This window comes from Copidosoma floridanum, unplaced genomic scaffold, assembly GCF_036245765.1.
Source record: "Copidosoma floridanum isolate Cflo_tuat_1 unplaced genomic scaffold, Cflo_Japanese_pri ptg000004l, whole genome shotgun sequence".
In the NCBI taxonomy this organism is placed as follows: Eukaryota; Metazoa; Arthropoda; class Insecta; order Hymenoptera; family Encyrtidae; genus Copidosoma; species Copidosoma floridanum.
Window position 1 is genome coordinate 9382840 of NW_028321881.1, and position 13064 is coordinate 9395903.

The window sequence follows — 13064 nt, forward strand, 5'->3', positions numbered from 1 at the left end:
TGTCTCATGGCTCAGCGCTTGGAGTTCGTCCCCCCCTGTTACGCTTGCGCTGAAGGAGAATTCCAAATCCTCTAGTGAGACTGTCATATTTTGTGTGTAGAACGCTAGGGGTCACGAAATAAACAAAGCCAAATAGTCGAGTATACACGATAAGGTCTTATTATATCGCTTGTATGGGTTGATGTTATGCTGTGTATTTACAAGTAGCTTGAAATTATTAAGCTACTGTAGGGATTATCCCGAACAAATTCTTTACAACATAATATATTGGTGCTGGTACGCTGCTAACTAAATGTAAACACTACCGTCTTCAACTTTCCCTTGTTATTAAATTTTCGATTCGTATATCATATACAATCTACACTACACAGTAGTTAATCCTGTACAAGGTCGCACTTGAGAAATAAAAGAAAACACCTTGTTTGTATTTCACTACACGCTAGCAAAGGTAAACGATAGGGAAAAATGAACGATCAAATTTTAATTTGATATATACACAACTTATTATCAAGTAATAAGTACTGTTAAAATTTAAACTTCGTTAAAGGAGTAGCACGCACCAACAGCACAAATAATGCGCCGGCAACTAAGTTACAACATAACCATTATAATGTGCAAAAAAAACAAATTTAGCATAAAAATAATATTCAATACACAGCGTGCACACAAAACGGCCGTATGAGAGCACCGTGCCGGACAATTGCCTAAACAACTAATCGAGCGCCATGTGATGTGTCGCGTCTTGCTCGCCTTGCAGTCAGCAGCAAGACGCTGTTCATCTTATATTTATTAATAATTATCCTTAAGGGCCAGTAGGATAGGTGGGTAGCTGGCATTCAAACACCTACAATTAAGGAAAACACACCTATTTATCTACAAAGATAATGCGTTTATTATGGCAATGACTATGTATGACATACAAAAGAATGTCAACGTCCAGCCATCCGACAAGACCTATCAACTAACAATTCGGCCCTGTGGGTCCGGCAGTTGCTGTTCGGCACAGTGCTCTCACGGTAGGGACAGGATTAAGGGACACAGGCCTACCGTTAACACTCCTATGGCGAGGTACACCGCAACTTGACCACGGGCACTGGGAGATCCGTCTGGCAGGTATCAGCACTCGGATGGCACGAGTCCCAGCAGAAGCCGCGTGTATACGCCTGCAACCGGTCGGGTCAGCAACAGGTAGCCGTGGCTGCGTCTCCTGTTGTCACCTGATACCGAGCTCGCCTCACTAGCTTACGCAAAACTCAACCGACGTATATCAGAGTACGACTTTACGGTGAGCAGACAAGAGAGAGAGTGTCTCTCCTCCCGGCCCGCTGATCCGTGCTGCCTTGGCACCTCAGCCACTTACACAGGTGTGTGTTGCGTTGTTACACACACACACACACCAGGTGTTACCCACAGTCGGGAATCGGTTGTGTTGCCCATAGTAGGGATGGATACCTATGTATGGGTTTGGGATAAGGTAGGGGTAGTGCGCACTGTACCGCCTCTCCTCCTGTCTGCTATCACAAAACCGGTATTCTGACTGTGACGGTGACTCGTCACGTCACAATACATGTATGCGTATATATATATATATATATACACACGTACTACTATCGAGAGCTTATTCAATTTCCATGCTGAGCCCACAAAATCGAACTTCTTTATGTATTCCCGAACGTCCACGTCGTTGTTTGTTATACCAGCTACATTCCAGAAATACATATGCACTCCATCCTCCCGTTCCTCCTTCCCTTTGTCTTCTCTATTTTTTTCTGTGTTCCTTCCTCACCAAACTCACCTTTCCGTTCGTTCCAGTGGTTGCATCTGTTGTCTACTAGCACTTGTCGGTATCCAACTCTCGTTATCTTTCCCCTCTCTTTCCGCTCTTTGGCCCATTGTCTGGCTTTTATCTGGATGATCCTCTCTTTTTAAGTAAGGTTATTTTCTATGTACACCTTTTTTACCAGATTTTTCTTTTTTTGCATAACTTGCCTTTTAGATTTCCAATCAGGTAGCTTTATTATTATTATTTTCTTGTTCACTTCCATGTTTCTGTCTCCTATGGTTGTAGCCTTTAGGCCCTGCACTTCCATTCCTAGATGGTAGTTTAACTGTTTTTCCATCTCTTTTGACGTCTCTCCTTCGCTAATTTTCAGTCCTTTCATGACAATATTTAGTTTTCTGCCTTCTCTATCTTTCCTCTCCTTTGCTTCTTCCGATCTTTGAAGTCCGTCATTAATATGTTCCTTGTCTATAAGTCATTCCACCCTGTCCTCCTCTCTTTGCTTTTCTATCTCCTCAATTCTTCCCTTGAATTTATTTCTCAGTTCCTTTATGTCATTTCTCGTTTTTTGCATGTCCTCCTTCACGCTTCTTATCATCTTGTTTACATTTTCTGATTTCTCCTTTATTTCTGTCAAGGTTTTGGTTAGTTTGTCTTTTGTAGCCTTGTCCATTTATTCAGCTTCTTTTACACCGCTAACTTTGAGCGTGAAGCTGTCAAGTTCGCATAGCTTTAACTGCTTTGTGGTTTTCCAGGATTTTGGAGTCAATCTAGTTGTTCTATCACTTTCTTCTTTCTTCCATAGCTGTTTGAGCATATCCCAACTTTCTCTCTTTTTTCTCGATACTTCCGTTTGAGGTTATGATTACCAGCTCTTCTCCTGCTCTTCCGTTTTTTTCTTTCCTTTTGCTCCTCACTTAAGATTTCTTTTCTTTTCTGTACTTCTTTATTTTTCAGGCTTCTTTTGCCTTTTTCTTACTTTATTCTTCCCTTTTTAATTGGTATTGCCCAATCTCTGTGAGCCACGATGTGCTCCCTACCAAAATCCCAAGTTCTTCAATATATCATAAATAAACAGCATACCTAAAAAAAAGATTTAACATTTATGATGAACTGCAACGCATATAAACGTCATAAAAAAAGAGAAACAATAATCCTTTTTCTTGAGTTGTAGGATAAAAGTACCATTCAGCATGTATGATAATTTGGAATATCGAGCTATAGTAAAAATAAACTTTAAATCATACGGCCATTTGAAGATGGAATCTCAACCGATCTACGGGGAATCTGAAGGAATTTGAGTTAGCTCATACTTGAAATCTATGTCACACATTGAGATAGATTTTGAGATGATATCAGCTTGTCGTCAATTAGTCTAAAATCCTTGAAAAGTTTAATAAAAATAAGGATAGAATTCACTTAGATTTAGCATAAAAATCATTTGAATTTATGTGGGATAAGTTAAAATATTTTCCTTATGAGCACTAAATACCATTTTCATCCAAGAGGTCATGTTGCACTCTTAACCCTGAAATTCGAGAAACGAATTGTATTTTCAGCAAAAAAAAGTATTCGCTACATGATTAAAAAGAACGGTATGAACTTAAGAGTGTTTCGACAACACTGATTCGTTTTGTTTTTTATTTTTATTGAATGTCCGTCGTTTCGAATCAGCCATTTTAAATTATTCAATTCAGACACCTAATGTAGTCAATGACTTTAAAAATCACTGTTAACTTTTTTCGTAATAATTAGAAGTTTTTGATTCTCATAACAACTATCTAAAACCTATCATTGTAAATTTTTTATTTCGACACTTGATTTATTGTCAGTAATTTCATCAACCCTGAATAGTTTTTCATCGGAACAAATACAAATTTTTAATTTCAACGTCCATTATTCTGAAATTTCCATCCTGAATTTTCTAATTTCGATTCATCATCATGGAACTTATGATAGACTACAAATCTGTGATGACGGATAAAAAATGTTTTTCTTTTACATTTTACCCCATATAATTGGTCTGCCACTTCTTTAAGTTATATGACATTGTTATTTGAGCACCAAAACATGAGAGTATATGTTTACTAGTTAATCAACACTTTTTTTTCTTTTTTTTCAGTTGAATCTCTTTGCGGGTACAGCTTTTCATTTCAAAATGATCAATTTTGAGCCATGTATTAAACACATTCTATAAATCGTGTACTAGATACCTATTTTGTAAAGTTTTTGTGGGAAGGATAATAAATGGCTTGAGTTGTTTTTCAAGTGGCACACAACACTTCTCTATCAGAAACCGTAGGTGAAATGGGCTATGATAGCGTTCGACAAACAAACGCATGGTGTTCAATTAAAGAAACTAGAGCAAGGTGGTTGGTTGTCACCTGCTTTGTTGTGGTTTGCTTCATACCTTTTAGGACGAACACATTCTAAACTGATGTAACCCAGAAAAACATTTTATTTTTTCATTATTTTCATAATATTACGTGGCTCTATGCTCGAAATTTAGATGACTAGAGATATAAAAAAAAAGACATATTTATCAGATAATTCTTCTTGAATATTGCTATTGGGCTACATTGGCAGAGTCACTGCAAAAAGATCTTTTTAAATCACTAGTTATTAATCGACGGCTCTTACGAAAAACAACAGAACTCAGATTTTTCCATTTAAAATAACATTGGAATTTCTGAGTTCCGTTGTGTTTCGTAAGAGCCATCGTAATGTAGTCGTAGATTAAGAAATTCAATATGGCAGATTAACACGGCAGATATAATAAGCCTAATGTTCATTGCATTACTACATATTTAACTATTACAAAATTATGATAGTAATAAATATTTCCTAACTCTCTTACGAATTGTACTTGTTTACACTACTCACAACTCAGCATTCAGAAGATTAAGTTTAACTAGAGTTAATTATCAATTTGTATAAAATTGGTTGAAGATGAGCGTTGTTTTATTTCATAGGAAAATAATATTTAATGTTGGTTATTTACTGGTGAAAATTGCTTTAAAAACCATATACTAGAAAAACTACTTGCAATCATTTCTTGTCATTCAGAAAAAGAATCTGATTGATATTTCATCTGAGTTCATTTTACAATTGTAGAAATATATATTACAACGCGTAAAAAGCAGTTACTAATTGTGTCTGTAACTAAGATTACGAGAAACTAATAAAAATGCTGGTTTTCAAAAACAAAACGATGTTTAATCCTTTTGCTTTTAGTCTTTTCTGTTCTTCTACTATTTCTAAAATATGACGAGTACAATGTAAGGCTCGTAGAAAATTGAGCCTAATATGAATGCATGTTTATGAAAAGGTGTGAAAAATATCCAAGCGTACAGTATTACTTGAATGTATGCTCCATAGAAAACAATTATTTTAGTCATTATTGTTTACATTTTATCAATAAACTTTATTAGTCAAAGTAATATCATAAGACTCACCCATTTTATGTGCATGTACGATGATTTCTTCAATAAATTTTTCACTGTATTTTTTTTTTACAATAGCTGGATCATAATCATTAGTAATGATTTTGAAAAATTGGTCCAGATCTAGAATGCGATTATTATCTCGTCCATTGAATTTACAAAATAAGTATAGGAGTTTTTTACTGACTTCATTAACCTCATATTGGTATAAATATGAAAAATTATCTGATGTTGATATTAACTTATACAATGACTGAAAAATACTTGGAGGATGAGATGGAAAAAAAGTTGGTAAAGTGATTTTCTGTACTTTTATATCTTTTTTTGGCAATTTATCTATTATCTTGTGAAGTAACGGGAAATCTAAAAAATAATACTGCGTATACATTGGTAGATTTAAATCAACTGTTAACTGGTATAGTAATTTTGCTAACAAAAACAAGCTATCCGATATATTAGATTTGAGTTTTATTTCTTCGTAAAGTAAGTGAAGCGACAGTAAAACATTAATAAGATGTACTACGGATGTAGATTGAATACTGATTTTTTGTACTGCACTCTGTTTCAGCTTCATTTCAATAGATGAATTTGTACTAGTATTATCATTGAATTGTGATAAGCCGATTGCATCATGGAGAAAGCATTTAAGGTTGTTTGTAGTTTCGGATATAGTTAAATATGACCAATCGTCAATTGATCCATTATTAGCAGTTTTTTGTTTTTTTGGAACAAATACTGGACTAAAACTTTCAGACATATAATTCAAATCATTATTCATGGTAATATTCAATTTGTTTACTTCATAACCAAAAATAGTAAAAAAAATAAGCAAAAACAGAGTCCATTCTTGATTAACTGTTAAATCTTGAGGTCCAGGGGCATTTCTAGCACTATACCATTTTACTTGAAGTTGCACTGTAATTTCTCGAGGTAAAATACTTTGCAGACACTGCAAACACATGTTCACTGAAATAACATTAAAAAAAAACTATTAGTTAAGGAAAATAATTACTCAAATGGAAATTTTTTAAATCCCGATTAACTGTCGCACACTTGTGATGAACTGATTGTACGTACATACATGTTCAAAAGACTGAGATTAAGCAGTGTTAAATGAAGTTTTTTAACGATAATCAATAATTAAGTAAGTCTAATTAAAAACTTATCAATAGATTCATAGCACTAGTCTTGATAGCTGTGACATGAAAAAAGTTTTTGTCAAATCGTATAAACAAACCGAGATTGATTGTTTCAATGTCACATGCTCTTATTCTTTGGCTAAGCTGGCTGAAGAAGATTCTGATGCACTACTCATAAATTTTTTTGTCAATCTAGCTAGAAGTAGCAAGCATATAATATTGGTCAATTAAAATATAGACTAATGGGTTTAGGAATCCCAAAAAACTTGGATCTTAAAATTAATCGTTTTAAAATTACCGTTTATTTATACTTCACTGCGATTATAAGATTGTTTAAAGTTAGATTATAAGGAAGGAACGAGCTAGTAGTAAAGACCACTGGCAGAAGTGAAAACTAAATTTATGAAGAAGCTTATTTTTATACGTCATCTTTTAATTATTCTCATATCAGAGATTAAAATTTAATTATGAGCAATCAAAAACTGTCATAAATTGGTTTTCAGTTTTTACACTTATTAGCACTCCAAGCAACATTTTTTAATATTATTGTACTTTTTATCTAATAACAAAAAATATGACTCATAAATTTAATTAATACATCATATAACTTTTGTCTTTCCTAGGACGGAGGGTAATTTATACGTGTTTTACTGACCAGCCCAGACATAGGCATGCATAACTTTATTCGCAGTTTCTATCGTATCGCCATCTCGTAGGTTTCAGCACTAACTAAACAATATGAGAGATAGAAACAAATTATTTGATCTACAAAATAGGATGAATAGTGCGTCAATGAAGCTACACATAATAACCAAGCACATGTCTTGCCTTAAAAATGTGTAGGAAGTTAAGTTGTGGTTTGAAACAAATTATGAAAATTAGTGTTCTGCAAGAGTACTTCACGAATTGCAAGAGCACTATCATTCAGCTGGCTTAGTCAACACAATGCGTTTAGTAGTGTATTAAAAGGTTACCTATAAGTACATACGTAAGCTATATCAGACAAAACTTATAGTTAAAAGAGGGACTTGTATATTGATAAGCTAAACGCATGGCGTAAACTTAGCTGACCAAATCAAAACGTTCGTGCTAGCGGAATACTCTAGCAAAACAAATTTTTATAATCTATTAGCTTTAGACTTTAACTTGGCTTCTTGTAAGAACTTAAGGCAAAATTTATGATGACTAATAGTCTTTCAGTTAATTCACCCACTATCTATATCATTATTTAATATCAGTTGATTCATCTCAACCCTTACATAGTTCGTGCTTCAATCCACAAAAAGGCGATGCCTATGCTCGAAAGTACGAATAACTGTACATTAAACACTTCTTCCCTACTTGCAATTATAACACCGGCAAATTACAACACGTCATACCTGAAGCTACCCAGATACATAGCTAAAGCACAGCATGACGCGGACGTGACGGAGCTCATAAGTTAATTTCTATCTCAAAACAACTATCATGCCTAAAGATATTTTTACTTAAAAAAATATATTGACTAGCATTTTTCATGAAAAATTTATTTTTCAACTGAAACAATTTCAGATACTGCATGTTTGCATATTTCTTTTCTTCATCAAAAATATTGCAATTCGCACGAAAAAGCATAAGCTAAAAAAAATACGTTCCAGCTTACTTAAAAGCTAAGATATAAGAAGTTGACAATTGCTGTAGAAACAGAATAATATTGAAATTTTGTTGTGGAACAGAAACTCGCATCATTTTTTTATGTATTTTTGCATTGCACTATAATTTTACTTTTGTTATACTAAAGAAGGTTCAAACTTGTACCACACTAGTCAGAGTAAAGAGACGGGTTTTGTGCTCAGTCAGTAATTCAGTACTCTTTTCATGTGTATGTATAAGACGTACTATGTTAACTAGAATGAAAAAGAAAATTTCTGAAATTCCGTATGCAAGTAATTCATATTAAAAAAAAAATCCGTTAAGTTTTACAGCCCAAGTCACACTACACTTTTGTCACGGACGGTCACAAAACTTTAATTTATTTTTTTTTTCTAATAATGCTGAACTTGCAAATATCCTAGACAATTGTGAATGAGAGAAAAAAAAATACAGTATATATACTAATATCAAAGGTGAAACTTCCAAACACTTGATCCACAGTCAAAAATCAATAATAACACAGTATATATACGTTTCGGTGCGTGTGGTGGCTCAGTCAGCTAGGTCGTGGGTCGGCACGCGGGAGACCGCGGTTCTATTCCCAGCCAGTGTGACTTATTTGTGCAAGTACCTCTGTGTATTTTCACATGTGCTTTTTAACCATGCAATGTTCCTCAAGAAGCATGCAGGCGACCTCTTCGCAGAAAAAAATTGCCTTATGTCCTCCTACCGCCTCCCAGTAATGGGAGACCCCCCATCTCTCTTCCTTTCCTTCTCCCAAGTGCTAAGTGCCCAGAGTAGTGCCCTTTATAGGAGTTGGACGTAAAGCACTTTTATATAAAAAAAAAATTTACGTTCCAAAAATGTTTGTCCCATGATGTGATAAGCAAGTGTCTGGCTAATAGAGAGCTGTAACAATACGAGCTAAGCATTTTTACGTTTTACCGAATAAGTTTATGCAAATTATTTAAAAAAATTAATAATTATGCTCACTGCATTTGTCTGCAAAGTAAAAATAATGAATTTAAAATTGGTAAACACAAAATATCCGATCATTATTTTAAATTTCACGATTTTTAAATTTTTTACGGAGAATGCATTATTATTAAATACAAAAATCGTCCTTGGGTCTCAGTTAGTAGTCTATTATTTTACTTTAACTTCAGTGGCTTTTACAACGTTTGATTACCAAGTGGATTTGGTTTTTTTAAAGTTAACTCAATGATATTGGCAATGGTTTTTCTGTACGATTTTAAAGTGATAATTTCTCAACACACAGATATTCGTATATTTGTATAATCAGTTTTTGTTTCTCAGCAAACACTTTTCCGTAGCACCTGTTATTCCAGCTTATTTATTTTCTCGAAAAGGTAAAGATTTAAGAAAAAGAGAAAAAAGTCAGTAAATTACTTCGTGTGTGACACATTTAAAACGAAGTCCCTTTCAAACGTAGGGTTGGCATATTTAATTACAAATGTCATGGCTCTCCTTCTTTTTATACACCTCTCTCTTTAATTTTGGTACGTTAACCAAGACCACTCTTTTTGTGTGCCTCGGTGATTTTGTTTCCCTTAGGAAACCCGTAAAAATGATCAATTTGGCATATCTTGCTTTTTCTTCGAGACATCAAGTCTTACCATTTTTTTAGAAGTTATGTTGTCATAAGATATTTTGGAAAAAGATTCTAGATGTATATAATAAATTTCTAACTATGCTATTATTTTTTCATAATTTTTAACAATAATTATGTAAAGATATAGCATTAAATAAGTTACGTTGAAGTTGCGTTGTAATATTAAATAAGACGAAGTTTTCCTATAAGATGTTATGGCGAAAATTTCCTTACACATAGGTATTTATACATGCGTGCACTTTAAGCTTAAGTTACAGTGATAAGTGTCCAAGGTTATTTCTTTATGGGATCCATTGTTTTTGAATAAAAAACTGTCAAATAACGTTATTCTATTTATGGTATCCAGCCCTTGTGTTACTTTTTACTCTTGAACTGATCACTTTATACAAAAATTACCAAAGACAGTTTTTGTTTACAAATAATTTGACGAAGAACATTATTAAAAAAAAAATTTTTTTTAAAGAAATTATTAAAGTTTTAACAGTAGATCTAAGATAACCGAGGGAATGTTTGGATACTCCAAATTTTTAATTTAAAGTAATTCAACTTAATTTTTGGACTATTTTAAGAGAATACTGGTTATAGTAATTTTTTCATTATGCGCCACTTCCAGATTAAAAAGGACTATTTTAACATATCTAGTTACAACCTGATCATGCAGTCAATAAATTACAGAGGTCAATTTCGATTGATAACTTGGCATGAGATTCTATAAAGTTTTTACGATATTAAAACACTCAATTTAAAATTGACAAATTAAACAAAGCCACCCGTTACTAAAATTCAGCTTATGATTGTTTTTACTTAGAAAACGCGAACATTGGACTCGTTTTTCCGACGCTTTCATCGAAAATGGTATTACACGAAGTCGTTATCGTAAAGAAACTTTTTCATTTTAATAATATTTGCGAATGTTGTAATCTTCATGTTACTTTGATTCAGATTACAGTTTAGTTCTGATGTATTCATTACTTGAACCAATAGAACAGTATTTTTTTTTTAATGATAGAATTCTACTCTTTGATTTAAATATTTTTCTAGTTTTCTTTTCTTGTTTACTTAAATTATAGATTTTAATTTTGCAGTGATAAAAATCCAAAAAAAAAAAAATACCTTTCAATACAAGTAAACTTATGCAAGTTTAAAGTCGTTATTAGCACGAATATTATTTGTACAGCCTAATTACGTGCATTTTTTAAACAGCAAATAATGTCCGTACGACTTATCCACCGATTTAGTTATGAGTAATAAATACTCAACTATCTGTACTATATGTAACACTAATTTTTGGCATCACCAAGAAGTGAGATAAATACCTACTATTTAAGTTAGAAATTTAAACAGTATTCAATAATTAATTTAAAAAACATCTTTAATGTCATGAAAAAAAAGTTCTTAATAAAAGGATCTTGAAAGACTTAAAGTAGGTTAACAACAACACTTGTAGTTTTGTTTCTTTTCAATACAAATGTATATCATACATATAATATACTGAAAATAAAAACATTATTCTACAACAAACATTATTTATACATGAATTACTCAACTAATTTTTTTCTTTTCAGAGTTATGTAATCAATAAAAAGTTTTCAAGTTATTTAATTTATTTACTTTGAATCTATTGTAATTTTGAAAAGACTAATTTTCTAGACAAAACAGAGCTAAGCAAAGTTATGTTCATTATCAGTCCACATATTACAAACATACATCTCTTTTGACTTAATAATATCTATATTAAATGGAGCATTAAAGTTGTATCAAGTAAACTATATAACTGATGTGATACGTTTTTTAGTTAACATTTCAATTTAAGAACTCGATATTAAACTATGTCACACGTACTACTTAAGTTTTCGGGCCTGCTTTAAAGTTTTTATGAATCACTACGATACAATTTTTCTGCACAACCAGGACACAGAAACACAAACTATGTGTTTTATTTCTTTTAGTTTTTGTTTTAGTTGTAACAAGAGCATCTCGAACTGGAACTTCTCAATCTAAGTATTATACAAAGCTATCGGTTGAGTAAGCTCTAAAGCGGTTTCAGAACGGTTAAGTTATGTGATGCGTCTTTGGTAATTCAATATCAAATTCTTAAATTAAATTGTTAGCTGAAAAACGTTTTACTCAGTTATGTATTTTATTCAATGGAACTTTAATGCTATGTTTAAGATGCATATGAGCAAATTTTAAAAAAAGCATTTTTGTTATATGTGGACTAATAACGAATATACCTTCGTGAAACTTAGGAAAGAAGTTTCTCTTACCATGAGCTATTTGTATGTGAAGTTACAGAATAATTTTTTTTTCGTTCCAGTTAACGTTACATGTCTTAAGTGCATACCATTTTTTATTGTAAATGTCAGAGCAGCTTTCTAATAAAAGAAAGACATTTATTATAAAGTGTCAAAGAACTTTCAGCCAGAAAAAGGTTCCGTTTAGTTTCGAGAATGTTAATACAAAGTTTTAGGTGTAAATGTTCTACTAAATAGGTTTCACGAGTAATTTTGTAAACAAGTACATCCACGTGACGATTGCGTAATGGGCAATGAACATGGTATACTACACAGGCATTGCACATTGGGACGAAACGCGATTTCGTGTGTCAAAACTAAATAGCAGCAGCTGTGATAATCCAATCAAAATATTTTTTTTTTCAAGCTTAAATCTTAAATATTACAAAATACAGAAAAAGTGGTTTACACTGAAAAAAAGGTGGTTTGGAGGTGAAAACACTCAAAAGATACATTGTAGAAGCCATCTGTCGATCTGTGTCCACGTTTCTACTCCTACTTCTGTCGTGAGGAAACTAAGTAGCTGCTGTGGGCAGGGTAAAACATGGAGTGTGACTATAAATTCAATTTGAATTATTAATCTTTTACTTCTTTATTGTCAATTTTACGAATTACATATTTTTTTAATAAAGAAAGAATGTTTTATGTTTTCTGATAAAGTTGGAGCTGAAAATTAGACCGACAATTTTTTCTTTACATTTTTTTAATGATGTACTATGACGATTCTACACTACCCACAAATTCAGAAATGATACTGTTTTAAGGACGTTTCGTCACCCAACTATGAAAAACCTAGATGTATACTATTCGAAAGTTTAAATAACGCTCAATTTAGTGGTACCTGTTTTATACCTTGAATCGATAAAAATTTCAAGATACATTAGATCAAAGTTTGCTCTGTCGACAAGCATTCTTATGATAAACATAGTAAGATAGGCAAATCACAATCTCGAAAAAAAGTGTCAGATATAACAAGTATAAAGGTATTTTAAATAAAGACTTTATCTTTCTAATTAGAAAAAAAAAATTAGGTTATTAAACATATAATATTAACAACCTGTCGTACAGCCTGTTATCTCGTATAAAATCATTTTTTCAATTTTTATCTCAATATTGAGTCCAATAACTGAATATTTAATACTC

The 13064-nt window shown here is 32.4% G+C and overlaps 1 protein-coding gene across 1 annotated transcript in view; it reads right to left on the reverse strand.

The window, feature by feature from the left end:
• shtd (anaphase promoting complex subunit 1) overlaps positions 1 to 13064 on the reverse strand; it is a 901519-nt gene that overhangs the window by 345293 nt on the left and 543162 nt on the right. Inside the window, exon 10 of the mRNA XM_089595858.1 lies at positions 5236 to 6189. Coding sequence (XP_089451984.1) covers positions 5236 to 6189 — 954 coding nt within the window. The remainder of the gene's footprint in view (positions 1 to 5235; positions 6190 to 13064) is intronic.